Raw genomic sequence first — 16,922 nt, 5'->3', positions numbered from 1 at the left:
ACAAGGGGTTGGGGGATCATAAATCAACCATTTTCCCAATCATCCCAATACAGATGAAAATTATCTTTATTGATAATAGACAAAATTGTTCTATAAGCCTAGGCAAGTCTACATACTCATAGCTCTAGAAGGCAGTTTACCAAGTTACTTAAGTCTAAAATCAACATTACCACAGACAAAAGTGCACTATGCAATGAACTGACTATCTTTGATAAATCTCTAACAGCTTTCTTGTGCAAACACTTAAGTGAGTACACAAAAAATGCTACAGGTTATGTAAATCTAGATTTAATAAAAATCACAATGAAATTCAAGTGAGCCAGTCATACTATTCTAGGATAAAAAAACAATAAAACACTTCAAACAAAAACATTCAATACCCTTGAATGAAAAACGACAGACTGTTGGCCGGGTGTGGTGGCTCATGCCTGTAATCCCAGCACTTTGGGAGGCCGAGGGGGGCGGATCACGAGGTCAGGAGTTCGAGACCAGTCTGCCCAACATGGTGAAACCCTCTCTACTAAAAATACAAAAAATTAGCCAGGCGTGGTGGCACGCGCCTGTAGTCCCAGCTACTCGGGCGACTGAGACAGAAGAATCACTTCAATCCGGGAGGTAGAGGTTGCAGTGAGCCGAGATCGAGCCAGTGCAATCCAGCCTGGGTGGCAGAGCTAGACTTCATCTCAAAAAAAAAAAAAAGAAAAGAAAAACAACAGACTGCTTTGTCTGGCCCTACCAAAATATGGCTTTCCAGATTCTCTTGAAAAACCAAAAGAGGGCCGGGCGCGGTGGCTCAAGCCTGTAATCCCAGCACTTTGGGAGGCCGAGACGGGCGGATTATGAGGTCAGGAGATCGAGACCATCCTGGCTAACACGGTGAAACCCCGTCTCTACTAAAAAATACAAAAAAATTAGCCAGGCGAGGTGGCGGGCGTCTGTAGTCCCAGCTACTCGGGAGGCTGAGGCAGGAGAATGGCGTGAACCCGGGAGGTGGAGCTTGCAGTGAGCTGAGATCCGGCCACTGCACTCCAGCCTGGGCCACAGAGCGAGACTCCGTCTCAAAAAAAAAAAAAAAAAGAAAAGAAAAGAAAAACCAAAAGATCCAGCAATACTTGGCTCACTTACCTAGAGACCAACCGTTCTGGGAGTAGATTGGCAACAGGATCTAAGCTCTCTAAATCACCACAGTTTCCATCACTCCTTTGGTCACACCCACACTACTTCATTATGTACCATTTGTCTGTCCTCTGTAATGATTTAAATGAAGGCCGGGCGCGGTGGCTCAAGCCTGTAATCCCAGCACTTTGGGAGGACGAGACGGGTGGATCATGAGGTCAGGAGATCGAGACCATCCTGGTAACACGGTGAAACCCCGTCTCTACTAAAAAATACAAAAAAACTAGCCGGGTGAGTTGGCGGGCGCCTGTAGTCCCAGCTACTCGGGAGGCTGAGGCAGGAGAATGGCGTAAACCCGGGAGGCAGAGCTTGCAGTGAGCTGAGATCTGGCCACTGCACTCCAGCCCGGGTGACAGAGCGAGACTCCGTCTCAAAAAAAAAAAAAAAAAAAAAAAAAAAAAAAAAGATTTAAATGAGCTATCCCTGGTTTTCACACATTATAAATTATACATTCCTGGACTAATAAACATTTATGTCCAACACTGATTGGAGGAAATCAGTTGGCAAAGTGTGGAACTGAAGAGAATCCAGAGGCACAGAAGACCCATGTAACATCTTAAGAGAACCCAACAGCCTGTGAAGAACCATGTACGTAGAGTCCAATGGATATCAGTGATCTTTAGAATAAGAGTTGGATTTCAAATAATTCATAATGTGCTAGGTAAGACATGACAGGCTAACACTATATGATTTCATGGACTGAAGCTATTAAAGAAAACACAGCTTAAGAAAGTTCTCAAAACAAAAATCCTAACAAAAATATTAGTGACAGCACTAGCATAACGTTTACTGAATACGAACCACATGTTGGGAATACTTCTGAGAGCTTGTATAGGTATTTAGTTGTTAAATAGTGACAGCACTAGCATAACGTTTACTGAATACGAACCACATGTTGGGAATACTTCTGAGAGCTTGTATAGGTATTTAGTTGTTAAATCTCCACAACAACCTTACAATGCGATTATATTACGGATATTTTGCATCTACTTTCTAGATGAGGAAACTGAGGCACAGAGTAGTTATGTCACTTGTCCAAGGTCAAACCCAAAAAAATGGCAGAGCCCAAATTCAAATCAGTCTGTACACTTAACCACCAATCTATACCGTTCCCTGAGGAAGAAAAATTCAAGGTAATGAAAAAGGCACTTGAGGCAACACAGGAAGCTTTCCTTTGCGCTTTAGATTTTAAAAAGCGCAGATATAAATGCTGAAGGGAAGGAAGCAATGAATACTGGGCATAAAACAATGGGCTATCCTACAAAAATAGTCTCAGGAAGACTAATGCACAAAATCAGCTGAGGTTTATGAAGAATTGCAAGGCAATAAAATGAGAATGTACTTGCAGATGAAATTTTTTATTATTCTTATTGATTATAACATATATGCTCATTATTTTTTAAATGTAAAGAACAGAGATATCTAAAAAACAGGAAGCGAAGATCATCACACATAATCACCCCCTTCCAGCCAATTAACAACAATTTGGTAGAACTCCTTTCAAAATCATTAATGCATATTGCTATAGTCTGAATGTTTCCCCTAAAATTCATGTGATAGGAATTTAATCCCCAATGAAACAGTGTTGGGAAGTAAGGCCTTTTGGTAGGTGTCAAGGTCATAAGGGCTCTGCCCTCATAAATAAATTAATGCCACTATAAAAGGGGATTTGGGACCTGGGTTCACTCTCTCTCGCCCTTCTGCCTTCCACCACGTGAGGGCACACACAGTAAGATGGCACTCGTTAGATGCCAGCACCTTGATCTTGGACTTCCCAGCCTCCAGAACTGTAAGAAATAAACTTCTGTTCTTTATAAATTACCCAGTCTGAGGCATTTTGTTAAAACAGCACAAAAGAACTAAAACAAAAATACTAACGTTATTTTTCCCTAAAATAACAGATACAGGCTCAAACATTATGCTGTTCTATAACAATGCATGTTTCACTTAAAAATAGATCATGAGTAGGTCTATCACATTCTTTTTACAAACTGATGAATATTTCACTATATGAATGTCCACAGTTCAATTACCTCCTACTAAGGAACTTCAAAGTTATTTTCTAATTTTCTAATAATTATTAACAATGGTGCATTCAATACCTTTGTATATACATCTTTTGTACATATCTGATCGTTTCTCGTGGACTTGCTGGGTCTAAATTTAAGCTGATAGAATACTATCGGTTTCCTCTTCAGGACAATTATGCCAATTTAATGTATGTGTGTATATAGCCATCTATTCATATGTCTATTCATTCATTTATTTGGTACAACTTCTTATGAGTTTTATGGCACACTCAGCAGGGTCATCTCCACCTAAGGTGCTATTACGTTCCATTCTCCTGTTCCGACGCCATACCATTTTAATTAATTTACCTTTTCCTTTGTAGTATATTATTTAATAAGTATCATTAGTCATCTTTTTCAAAAATTTATTTCATGAACTCTAAACATTTGAAGTTTCTTAAAAATTGTAATTTTAATTAGAACTGTACTAATGTAGAAATAATTTGGAGATTATATGAACATCTTTCTGATAGTCTTCCCATCTAGGAATATGCCACATTTCTGCATTTACTCAAGCCTTCTTTAAGTTTCATATACATTTTAAAAATTCTATTTCAAAAAATGAAGATTTTAAAATTAATATTGGAAGCCAGGCACAGTGACTCATGCCTATATTGCCAGCACTTTGGGAGGCCAAGGTGGGCAGATCACTTGAGTACAGGAGTTCAAGACCATCCTGGCCAACATGGTGAAACCATGTCTCTACCAAAAATACAAAAATTAGGGCTGGGCATGGTGGCTCATGTCTGTAATCCCAGCACTTTGGGAGGCTGAGACGGGAGGATCATGAGGTCAGGAGTTTGAGAACAGCCTGGCCAACATAGTGAAACCCCATCTCTACTAAAAACACAAAAAATTAGCCAGTCGTGGTGGTGAGTGCCTGTAATCCCAGCTACTCGGGAGGCTGAGGCGGCAGAATTGCTTGAACCCGGGAGGAGGAGGTTGCAGTGAGCTGAGACTGCATCACTGCACTCCAGCCTGGGTGACAGAGCAAGACTGTGTCTCAAAAAAACAATCAAACAAACAAACAAAAATTAACTGGGTATGGTGGTGCACGTCTATAATCCCAACTACTCAGGTGGCTGAGGCACAAGAATTGCTTGAACTTGGGAGGTGGAGGTTGAAGTGAGCTGAAATCGCACCTCTGCACTCTAGCCTGGGCAACAGAGCAAGACTCTGTCTCAAAAAAATAAATTAAAAAAAATAAAATTATTGGAATCAAGAAAAATAATACATTCTATCAATGTGGGCAGATAATATATGAGGGGGGTGTGAAAAGATGAATAAATATTTAATGAGCAACTACTATACTCCATAGGTGATAACAATAGACATTTTTACAAGTCATCTCATTTTATCTCATAACAAGCCCACTTGCTGTGACTTGTTGTGACAGGTGACTCTTAATGTAATTTTATAGAAAAAGACACTAAGGATCAAGTGCCCAAGGTTTTCAGTCACCTGTTTAAGACTAAAGGCAGGGATCCTGTCTTTGTATCCACGCTGCCAAGTGAACTAAGCAGATTTGACAACTGTCGATTTTGAGGTGTCTCCTATTTTACTTAACAGTATCTTATTTATCCTGTTATCCCATGTCATGAATGAGGAAACTCAGGCTTACACAACGGGTATACAAACTTGCTGAAAGTCGTACTGCAAGTAGGCAGAGAAGCCAGAGTTTGTATGCAGTTTCTTCTGACCCCATAGCTCACATTCTCAGCTCCTAAAATATACTTACAATACATAGGGAAGTCAATATTCAAGTCCAAAGCTTCCTAACTTTCCACTACGTCATAGCAAAACAGCTCAATTCGTATTTTGTTTTTGTATTCACTGACAGAGGAATGAGTCGGAAGACTGACTGCAAAGAACATATTCAGCTGCTACAGAAAATAAGTTGAAATCTCATGGATACAATACATTCTGTCTAACTGAAGAAAGAAATTTTAAGCTGAGATTACCAAGAATCTTTTTTGAGATCATTGAAAACCCACAGAAAATAGAAATCTGCCCAAAGAAAAGAAACAGAGTAAACGTTATCCTGATTTGTCAAAAGGAAAAGGATGTAGGTTTCCAAGAGAAACACCCTAGGACCAGGTGGCACCATGGGAGACTGTGGAGTTCAGAAAAATGCAAGGACAAGCAGGGGTGTGAACAAGACCCGACTACAGAGTGCAGAGGTTGGCAGGACCTGTCAATTCAAGGACAGTTAAGTCATGGTGGAAAAGAGGAGGACGAGTGAGTGAGATGGGGGATAATGGGGTAAAATATCAGCATCAATCCCTCAAGCCCCAAAGATCCCACCCACTCCCCAGCAGAACCAAACCGGCCAGGAAGGGATCTCAAGAGAACCAGTTAAGAAATTAAGGCCCCCTCTAAGAAGGCATTGGGAACGAAGGTAAGTCATCAGCAGACTAAAGGGTCAGGAAAAGGACAGGAGGCCAACTTACAGGTTACCAACATGAATGAGCAGAGTATTCCGGAAAATGGGAGCTAACAGGCACCCAGGGCTTATTCCCAACATGGAAGTTAATGCACTGATTAATCAGATGATTTCAATCAAGCTCTCGGTGGTGGTGCTGATTCTGCCAAAACCCCTGCTTGCCACTTTCACGATTCATTCAGGAACTGGGGTGAGCCCTGGCGTGAAGGTCAAATTTATAACAGATCCAGCAGATGGAAAGTAAAGAAGGCAACAATTGGAAAAATGAGGAAGGGGCTGAAAATGTAAAGTATATAAATGAACTTCACTACTGACACTTATTTCCTGTCTCTGGCAAAATTTTAGGACAGATGAACAAACCCATGGTTTGCAAGCACTTAGGGCAGGATCATCAGTAAACAGCACTAGCTCTAGACGTTCACTAATACCACACGGCAGATGAATGGCATTCCTTTTTATGATAAAGTTACAAGGCCTATAGATGAGAGTAATGCTGTAAACACAGAGTCCTGGCTTTTACCACAGCATCTAATAGTCTCTATGTTCTCCTTACAATCAAAATTAAGAAATGCAGGAAGGATAATGTACTAGTAACTTTCTGGATCAAGGATAAAACTCAAAGATTACTGATTATGAAGTTGTGTAATATAGGGAATTTCTAAAATAATATAGGGAATTTCTAAAGGCTCCTATCTCAGCCCTGGCTAGTTTAACAGCTTTTTCTTTTTTTTAAATTATTTTTATTTTTATAGTTTTGGGAGGACAAGTGCAGTTGTGTTACATGGATATATTGCATTGATACTAGTTTGAGTTTTGTTCCCTCCAAATCTCGTGTTGAAATGTGATCCCCAATGTTGGAGGCGGGGCCTAGTGAGAGGTATCTGGATCATGGAGGTGGGTCCCTCATGAATGGCTTGGTGCTGTCCTTGAAGTAATGAGTGAGTTCTCACTTTATTAGTTACTGTGAGATCTAGTTGTTAAAAAAAAAGAAAGAAAGAAAAAAAAAAGCCTGGCACCTCCGCCCCCTCTGTCTTGCTTCTCTCTCAACACGTGACACACATGCTCTCCCTTTGCCTTCCACCATGATTATAAGCTTCCTGAGGCTCTCGCCAGAAGCAGATGCTAGTGCCATGCTTCTTGTACAGTCTGCAGAACCATGAACCAAATAAACCTCTTTTCATCATAAATTACCCAGCCACAAGAATTTCTTTACAGCAACACAAAATGGACTAATAGATGCATGCCAGTGAAGTCTGGGCTTTTAGTGTACCCATACGCAATAGTGTACACTGTACCCAACAGGTAGTGTTTTATCCTAGTTAAACAACTTTAATCAATGACTTAGATGAGGCCAATAGCATATCTAGATCACAGATGTCATAAAGATGGAAGACACAGTAAATAAGGTAGACATGAATAAGGGATAAATGATTCCACAGGAACATATGCCAAGTACTACACTTAGATAAAAAAGCAAACTGTGTAACAACCAACAATAAGTAAGCCAGGCATGGTAGTGCACACCTGTAGTTTCAGCTACTTGGAAGACTGAGGTGGATCACTTGAGCCCAACCTGGGCTACAGAGCAAGACTCTGTTTGTTTAAAAACGAGAAAAGAAGAGAAACATGCAGCAATATGCAGAAAGCTCAACTAGAAGCCAGCTATAGCCAGAAGCTTAACATAAGTTGGCAACGTCATGCTACAGCAAGAAATGCTCGTGAGACTTTTCCTTTAAGAAACCTAGAGTCATGACAAGGGAATGAAAAGGCCAACTTGAAGCCACACTGGGCTGACCAGGCTCAGGGCATTCTGTTGGGATATAGATGTCATATTAGGGGACAAATGGACACATCCAGGATACTTCAAAACTAACCAATGAGACCCAAGAACTCGGTCTGGAGGAGAAAGTGCATACTGACAGCTGGTAGGCTAGATCCAGAAGGCAAATGGGCTAGTTCATTCTGCACAGGATTTTAGTAATACCAGAAAACTTAACAGAAGAATCTGGATTTCTATTTATCTTGGGGGTTGGCAAGGAGAAAAATCTGGGGATAACTGAATGAAGAGGGGTAGCCAAAGCCCCATTTAATAGGAACCAGTCTACATCCTACTGTCTGACCCCCGGCTTTCAGACTTACTATGAGTGAGGCTATGAGCATTTCAATTGCAACCACTGATGCAGAGAAAAAGAGTCAAAGGGTGAACACAAAAGCTGTGTTCTAAGACCTGAAAGGTTATGTCTGGGCTAGAGATATACTAAGATATTATTCTGAGGAGAATAAGGACAAAGGGTACAAGGCATAGACAGGTTCAACATAAAAAAGAACTTCCTAACAAAAATGGAACAAGCTGCCTGTGTATATGGCTTTTCTTCACTGAAAAAGGGTCTCAAAGGAGACTAATTTGCTAAAGAACTAGAATACATAACCCAAAAAACGTCCTTTCCAAATCTGGGTTTCTCTGATGTTTTCGTATTATAAGTTTCATTATCTTCAGTACCGTCTACCATGGACAGCACACTAGGCTGAGCCCTGAATGTTTTTTGTGTGAGAAAAGCACTGGCTTCATAGTACGACCATAGGATTTACTGATTCCATGTCAACTAAATACAGGCTCTAATACAGAATTACTATCTGATCTTCTCAGGCACATTAATTCACAAAAAATAGGAGAACCCTATTATTTCATTAGTGTTCAGATGTGAGGGCTACTTCTCCCTCGAAGTCACTCCAAGTTACAGTGAGGGAATCACAAGGAGGCATCATGGCACGATGGACAGAAAACCAGAATACGAAATGTGCTTGAGCAAACTTGACACTCTTTCTAGACCTCAGTTTATGCATCCATAAAATGGGGCAGGGGGGAAGGGAGGGCATAAAAATTTAGCCATGTCTACTTTACAAGATTGTTGTACAAATCAAATAATGCAGGCAAAGGTGTTCTGACAATTAGACAGCACTATATACATGCAAGGCTTTCCAATACAAAATGTAGATCTACTATGTATTACTTACATTTTTTTGAAATAAATTATGCTTCCCTGGCATAGCAATCCATACCAATTTCCCTATTTACCCCATGATCCACATATCCATCTATTTATCTACCTCTCCATTTCTATTTCAGACTTCACTTTTCCAAACCCTCTCATGTTAAAGTGTGAGCCAGGATTCAACAGTGTGGTACCAAAGTACTCTAAATGTGAAGTAAAGATCAAGGATCAGTCCCATGTACCTAGGGGAATAGGGTGTACAGGTACTAATGAGCCCCATAGGCAAGGCACCAAAGCGCCTTTCAGCTCTGAGCTGACACCTGAACTTTGAGTTTCATTCCACTCAGCCTTACTTAGGATGTGGAGAGGCCTCCACGCCCCTCAGCTCTCTGGAAGTTTGCCTGCCCCTGTTGGATTGAACCCTATGAAACTGCTGTTTTGAGTGTTAAAAACAGTCAAAAAATTGGGTATGGTTCAACCTACATATCCTAAATTCCAAATGTATTAATTTAATTAAGGAAGGAAATGAGATCACAAAGGTTATCAGCCCCCTCCCAGTAAGGCACAGGAGATCAATTTCCTGCCAAATTAATGTTTTATTTTTTATTTTATTTTTAGAGACAGGGTCTTGCTCTGTTGCCCAGGCTAGATCAAATTAATGTTTTAAATTTGAAATTCTTCTTACTGGCTTACTAGGAGATAAACATTTATTCTTTCCTACATTAGATGCCCCATATGCCACTCAGAAAAGAGCTACACCAGTGTGGCTCAAGCATCCATTTTTAGAGATGAATATATCAACAACAGGAGCAAGGAAGTGTTATCTAAAACTTCAGTGCCATGAAAGCGTCCAAGTCCCAGGTAAAAAGGAAAATCCACGGTTATAACATGTACAATGAGGAGTCAGGAAAAAAAGTGTTCCTGGAGATGTTCCAAATGGAGGAATGAGAGTTAATCCCTTTAGGGAAATTTTAGAATGTTAAGCTGTGCTATTTTCTAGCAATGAAATCTCATCAGTACCCTGACTTTGATTATTTATTACAGGTTACTCATGCTTTGAAGTCTGAGCTTGCCTACTCAGTTTTAACAGATCTACACCACAGTTCTTTAAGAATCCTTATGCAAATATAAAATTTTAAGCTATATAAAGATTCACACAAACCAAGGTTATATAAATGAAATTCCTTTATAATTAGATTTTAAGAGAAAACTATAGGGATTTAGGCATTAGCATTCCTGTCTATTTGAAATGTAATTGATTTCTACCACAAATAAACTGAAATGTACCTATTACTTTTAATAGGCAGTAATGGAAATTAACTTCTGTTTATATATATTTTTGTGGTTGACATAACTGTCATTGCAAAATTTTTTTAACAGACATGACTAGAAAATGAGATAAAGTGTTAACTAGAAAACAAATACACACATCCACAATAATTTGCTTACCTGTAATACAAATTTCTGATCTATATATTTTTTGGCAATGCTGGGTTGGAATTCTTGGCTTTCCAAAAATCGTATGAAAAATTCATATACGAGCTGCAACAAACAGATTATGGTTAATTTCAAATTATGATTCACTGGGAATAGTACTACAAACCACCAAAAGCCCGTAACACTAAAAGTGACAGGGCTTAGAAAATTGATTTTAAAATCAATCAACAAACCACGCCAGCCTGTCTTGTGGCTCACAGTTGCTGTTATGCTTTCAACTTTTAAAACTTAAAATTAGAAAATACAACCAAAGAAAAATTTCCCATAATCTTACCATTCAGAGACAACCACTGTTAACATTTCAATGTATGTATCTCCTTCTACAACATACTAATGTACTATAAACATATTCTTACAGTTTTGCAAACTGCTTGTACCATTTATACAATATATTATGTATATACTTCATTTAACATACCATATAAATATACTTTTACAGTTTTACAGACTACTTTTACCATTTAAACAATGTATTATGAACAATTTACATCAATAATATCTAAACTATCATTCTTAGTAGCTGTAAGTAGTCCATTATAATTTATAATGAATAATTCCATTATTCATAATTAACTTAACCAATCTCCCAGGCTTAGACATTTAAGTAGTTTCTGAATTATTTCTCCATCATTCTGCGTCAACGTGCATCACATAACATACGTCAGCGTGTACTTGTTCAATTATGTCATGAGGAAATGTTTCTAAACATGGAATTGCTAGATCAAAAGATATCCAAACATTCAGAATTTTGATACTCACTGACAAATTCCTTTTCAGAAAGTTTATGGCAATTTCTACTCATCCCATAAGATGGTGTGGCACAATATACCCATCTGCAAAAAGTTAGCCTCAAATAATTGATAAACAGTGGGGAATTACTGCCTATTCTCTTTGCATAATAAGTCTATGTTAAAGGCTACATTAGATCCTGATGAGGTATGCAACAGTATATCAAAACCAGAACCTTTAACTGGTGCAACTGCCTGCGCCTGTAGTCTCTGCTACTCAGAAGGCTAAGGAGGGAGGACTGCTTCAGCCCAGGAGTTTGAGTCAAGCCTGGGCAAAAGAACAATACTCTGTTTCTTTAAAATATATATGTATATAATCTAGAACTTTTTAAGAACTTTTTAAAATATATATATATTATATATATATAAATATATATATAAAATATATATATAAAACATATATATATATATTCCTGAACATCTAACTCTTTCCCTTACTAACTGTGTAGCCCTGAGCAAGTTAATTTCTCTGAAACTTTGTCTCTTAAATGTTATAATGGAGATGGATAGTCTCTAAGTTTAAATGTGATAATACACACATAAAGCCCTCTGCACAATGACTAACATGTATCATCATCACTATTCCTAAAATAACATTTGCTAACTTTTTGGTCTCACTCCTTTACACTTAAAAATTAACGAGGATCCCAAAGCTTTTGTTTATATGAGATACATATCATATATATGAGATATATATATCAAATTAGAAATAAAAAGTGAAAAAAGCTTTTAAATGTTACTGTTTCACTTAAAAACAAGGTGCATTATATGTTAACATAATTATGTTCCTGAAAAAAAAGAAAAAAAAAACCTTTACTTTCCAAAAGAATTGAGAAGAAAGTCATTGTTTTATATTTATATAAATCTCTTTAATATGTGGCTTAATGTAAGACAGATTTTCATCTGCTTCTATATCCAATCTGTTGCGATATGTCATTTTGGTTTAAGCATATAAAGAAATCTAGCCTGATGGAGATCCAGTAGTTTAAAAAAGGGAGCATATTTTACTAGTTTCTTTTTCTCCCACATAATTGTGGATATTCTTCTTTGATGCTACACTAAATTCAACAAATTGTCATTTCTTAAAGATTAGTTGCAACATACAATCTGAAATGATATCAATGAACTTTTCATACTTTGTTACACTAAAACCCAATCATCTGTCTTGCACTTTGAATGGATCTTTATCCATGCATGGATTCCTAACATCATTTGCCAACTGGAAAATATTGGTTCACTGAGTTATGCAGCTCTTTTAAATGTTGACACATTTTATTATACAGTATCTAAAAATATCACATTCTTTATTACCTCAATTTTATTTTTAAAAAGTCTGTAAGCTTTTGGAAGCTGCAAGCTCAAGGTGACAGATGCAAGACAGATATAAGTTTTCTAAAATTCTAATTCTAAATTCTGCATTAATACTCTAATTTTGTCAGTGGTAACAAATATTGTCAAATGGTTTCCTTGTTTGTTTCAGAGATATATCTGTCAGATACCCAAGTCTGAATAATCATAGTCTGTTAGTCATTCCTTCAAGTAAAAATGATGTTTCATGAGGAGAAAAGAAAAAAAGGCTAGTTTAGGTTACAGCTCAAAAACGATTACACAAATGCTTTTCCATAAGATAACCATTATATTTCAATATGCAGTGGATGTTACTATGCATACTTCCCATTGTGTCATGTAGAATATTTTTAAATGTGTGCTTGAGCGTCAAAATTTAATAAAATTATTTTTGCTGTTTCTTCAAAGATGTTCTCAAGTGAAATTGGCTTTTTTTACACTTTTAATTACAAGTACATGGTAGTGAAGAATACTCGACCAGTTTGACACAAGTAACCTTGATTCTCGTTAAGGTGGCAGCAATTTTAACCACCACCACTTTTGCAATGAATAGTACAAACGTCAACACAGTGAAAGGACAAATCATATATACAGCACTGTTATAAAGGTAGTTTTGACCTTGCGGAACACTGAAAATCAGGTCTCAGAGCCACTCTAAAGGTCCAGACACCACTGATTTAAACGTTTCTTGTCACGTCAGACTCTAACTTAAGACTTAAATAAGGGATTCACATTAGCATTTTACTTCCTTATAAAACTGTTTTTCTCCTTGGAACTCTCTGAATTCAGAAAAATTTCTTTCCTAATGATCCGGACGTTGCCAAGTTTCACACGTTATTTTGCTAGTCAAAATAATGCCCAAGTCCTAAGACCTCAGAGAATTGTTCCTTTTCTAATACGCTCATCTGTCAGCTCTTAGTTTTACAAATAGAATGTCAGCCTTATTCAAATGACCCCATCAAGTGGGTTTTAGCCCTCTTTTGGTTGTCACGAAGGGGAGACTCTCATCTTCTAAGCTGACCTGTGGACTGGCAAGGCTTTCCAGAAAGACTGGCAAAGTGCTCTCTCATCTCTGTTCCCTTGAAAGCAGTTATGGTCTAAAATGGTTTGGTGGAAACACTTCAGACATATTTATTAATAAGCATAAGTGTTCTCTGCACTTAAAAGAAAGATTTTACGTCAAAATCAAAAATCTCCCTTAAGTTTCTAAAGAGAAAGACTGGGCCCTGGGGAGGACAAATTACTTTTCAAGGTTACGTAAGTGAATTCTCCAAGGAACTTTAGTAAAAAGGCTAGCATTCCTGTTTGTCAGTCTCAAGTGGAAAACATTAAAAACAAACCCTTAATTGTAAATGAAACTCCTATAAAATTGTATTCTACTGAAGACACACCTAATTTCAGAAAATACAGAAACAAGATACTAATTCAGATAATCGAAAGGTTGAATAACATACACAGAGTAGACCCCTTTGACACATTTGAACTAAAAATTATTCTTTTATCTATTTTTAAAGATCCCAAAAGATCCACAATTTGTTATAATCAGTAATTTTTTTACTTTTTTTTTTTTTTTTTTTTTTTTTGGGTGACATGGTCTCGCTCTGTTGCCCAGGCTGGAGTACAGTGGTGCAATCTTGGCTCGCTGCAGCCTCCGCCTCCCAGGTTCAAGCAATTCTCGTGCCTCAGCCTCCCAAGTAGCTGGGATTAGAAGTGTGTGCTGCCACACCTGTCTAATTTTTGTATTTTTCATATAGACGAGGTTTCCTATGTTGGCCAGGCTGCTCTCAAACTCCTGGCCTCAAGTGATCTGCCCACCTTGGCCTCCCAAAGTGTTAGGATTACAGACACCGGCCACTACATCCGGCCAATCAGTAATTTGTATAGGCCACAGATTTAAATCAAAAAGGTATGCAGGAGCAGTCAATTAGCTGGGCAATGAGCACAGCCAACCATTCAACAACCACATCTCAATGTCATTTTGTTGTTTTGACCTCCTGTCAGGTATTTATAGTTTTTTCCTTGCAAAATGTGTCCCAGAAAAGGAAGCGTACTGCTAATTATGAAGTTAATAAAAAGTGAAAAGGTCTAAAACTATGCTGTGTTTTGGTCAGAAATATAAGTTGGATCAACTAAAAAGTAAAATGTTAAACTTCATGATAGGTGACTATGACATGAATGACCTATCATGAAAAGAAAAAGAGATTTCTTATACATTCAATGAGTGCCCTCATTAGTGCTAAAACCACCTAAAACCGAAAACGGGAAGGTGACTAATTTGTGCTATAGGAATATACAAAGGAAAGGCAGGACTCTTGAGACCAAGTCAGGAGCCTTGTTCCAAAAGCAACAGATGGTGAAGGCAACAATGTGCCTAGTTACCTAACCTTTACTATGAATGAAGGTTGATTTACAAATTTTAAAAGTTTCCTTCACCTGATCCAGCATTAGTGGGTCATATTTCCCCTTGAGCTAAAGAAAGGACCAAAGGATAATAACCTTGAACAGGATGTCAACACAGATGAAACCAGCCCATTTATAATACCGTTTCTGCCTTTATATCCAAAAGGGCACCGGTCTCATTACCATTCTTCATTGTTTCTTTGGTTTTAGGGTTTCAGATAAACTAATGGTTAATATTCCTGCAGTAATTACAGTGTAAGCTAGAGTGGTTTTTTGTGGTAGAACTTACGAGTTTCAGAAATTGATTTGGTCCTGTATTTTATAGAGTCATTAAGTATGGGAAGGATTAACTGTAATATTGAGTAAAACTTTATTGTACTTTAGGGGAAATTTATGTCTATGGTTACCATGATTTAGAATAGTCAAAAAGCTCTTGCAAATGGCAAGAGTGGTCCGCAGGGTCTTCTTTGGAATACAGAGAAGACAACACACTGAGGCTTTAAAGACATCTCTTTTCGTGTCTTTTCCGCCATAAGATGTGAGACAGCTGAGAAGACCATCTTTTTGTTGTTGTTAAGTTTCTTCCAGACTAAACTGTAATTCAATGAACTGGCACCAAAGATTAAGAATAAGACAACAATTCACCCATTCAAAAAAGTAATTCTTTTTTGGATTGTGTCACAATCTGGGATATACCTACGAAAAGCACAAATAGTTTTACAAGTTTCTTAGATTGCAGATAGTATGTCTGGGACCTTAAAAAAAATCAAACATCTAAGATAGGAAATCAACTACAGTGTTTTAACTAATTTACCCAGTCTTAGCAATGGAGGCAGGAATACATATGCATAACATGCCTGAGTAAGAGCTGAGAAAACAGAGCCCCCAAAAGTTTTCCACGTAACAAAGGGAAATAGTACATGTGTGTACCTGCAGAAACTTTGAGTTATCAAAGCAGGACAGACAGACTTGCAAATTTACGTCAGACATTCTGAAGTAGAGGGAAAAAACTCTTAGAATATCTCTAGGCTTTCTCTCTCTGCTGCACAGTTTGTTTGCTCTTCAAAAAGTCAACTTGAACCATGAATACATTTCTATGAAAATGCAGCAGCTTCTGCCTAGGGGTGAAGGTGTACAAGGTATTATTCATTTTCTTCCACCCCTTCCCCCTTGCTATTTGTCAAGCAACCTGAGGATATTCTGACTCAATGGAAGGGTGACTTTGGGGTTCAACATGTACAAATTTCCTTGCTCTATTCTTTTGAGAAAGTTTGGCCTTGAGAGAAGGCAGCACAAGGGAGGAAGGAGCTGGAAAATTACCAGTATGTATTATACAAGTTAATACAATACAGACGGCTCTAGTGCTGGAAACAGAGATGCAGTGATGCCCCTGATCCATCCTGGCACATGAGTATGATTGGAAAACATGGCCTTCTCAGTGCAAGAGAACAGAATTGGCCTTCACCCAAGCTTTCTCTCAGCTGTTACTCTTCCTTACAATACTGTGAACGAAATAGCTATTACAGTTTGGTTTTGTCCTTCTAACTAAAGAAACACATTTGTAGTTAACGTGAAGACAGGCATACAAAGTTCCCAGGGTACATACTGCTAAAAATGAGATATATATTCTGTGAGCTAATCACATCCAACTAATAACTAATGTGAAAATAATTCTGTGCTTTGTTTGAGGCTCTAGAGGGCAGGATCATAAAGAAGCTCTAACAGACGAATAAGAACTGCTGGCTGTACCTGCAACATGGGGTGGGGGGACACTAAAGCATCACACTGACACTATTTTATTCTTTTGGCATCCTAATTATCAAGAGTAAGAAACATAAAAAGCATTCTCTAACTTTCCATTAATGTACTCTAATTTGATTTCTTGGTGAATAAAGGCCTTCAAGGAATTCCCATGCTAATCAGCTAATGAGTTAATGGAGTTTTCTTTTAGAACGAATGGTATTTCAAAGTACCTGTAAGTGTGGCCACGATGCCTCAAGAGTAGGTTCATCTTCTTCTGGATCAAATTCATTGCTGTCACTAGGAGGGAGAGTTCTGAATATATTGCAAGATACCTAAAAATAAACAAGCAGCAGAGTTAACGGGAAGCACCTTCTGCGCAGTTTTACACAAGGTCCTTGGAGCCAAGCTGAGGGGAACCCAGATAACAGTGCACAAGGAACATCACCAAACTAGAATAAGGACCTCT

The 16,922-nt window shown here is 38.0% G+C and overlaps 1 protein-coding gene across 7 annotated transcripts in view; it reads right to left on the bottom strand.

Annotated features, from left to right (window-relative positions):
* Positions 1–16,922, bottom strand: part of PPP2R5E (protein phosphatase 2 regulatory subunit B'epsilon) — a 174,884-nt gene that overhangs the window by 36,184 nt on the left and 121,778 nt on the right. For all 7 annotated transcript variants that reach the window (XM_050799236.1, XM_050799230.1, XM_050799229.1 and 4 more), the window contains 2 exons: positions 16,687–16,788; positions 10,131–10,223 (listed from right to left, as the gene is read on the bottom strand). In XM_050799236.1, coding sequence (XP_050655193.1) covers positions 10,131–10,223; positions 16,687–16,788 — 195 coding nt within the window. The remainder of the gene's footprint in view (positions 1–10,130; positions 10,224–16,686; positions 16,789–16,922) is intronic.

This window comes from Macaca thibetana, chromosome 7, assembly GCF_024542745.1.
Source record: "Macaca thibetana thibetana isolate TM-01 chromosome 7, ASM2454274v1, whole genome shotgun sequence".
Classification (NCBI taxonomy): domain Eukaryota; kingdom Metazoa; phylum Chordata; class Mammalia; order Primates; family Cercopithecidae; genus Macaca; species Macaca thibetana.
The sequence above is the reverse complement of the archived record's forward strand: the minus strand, read 5'-3'. Positions and strand labels throughout refer to the sequence as shown.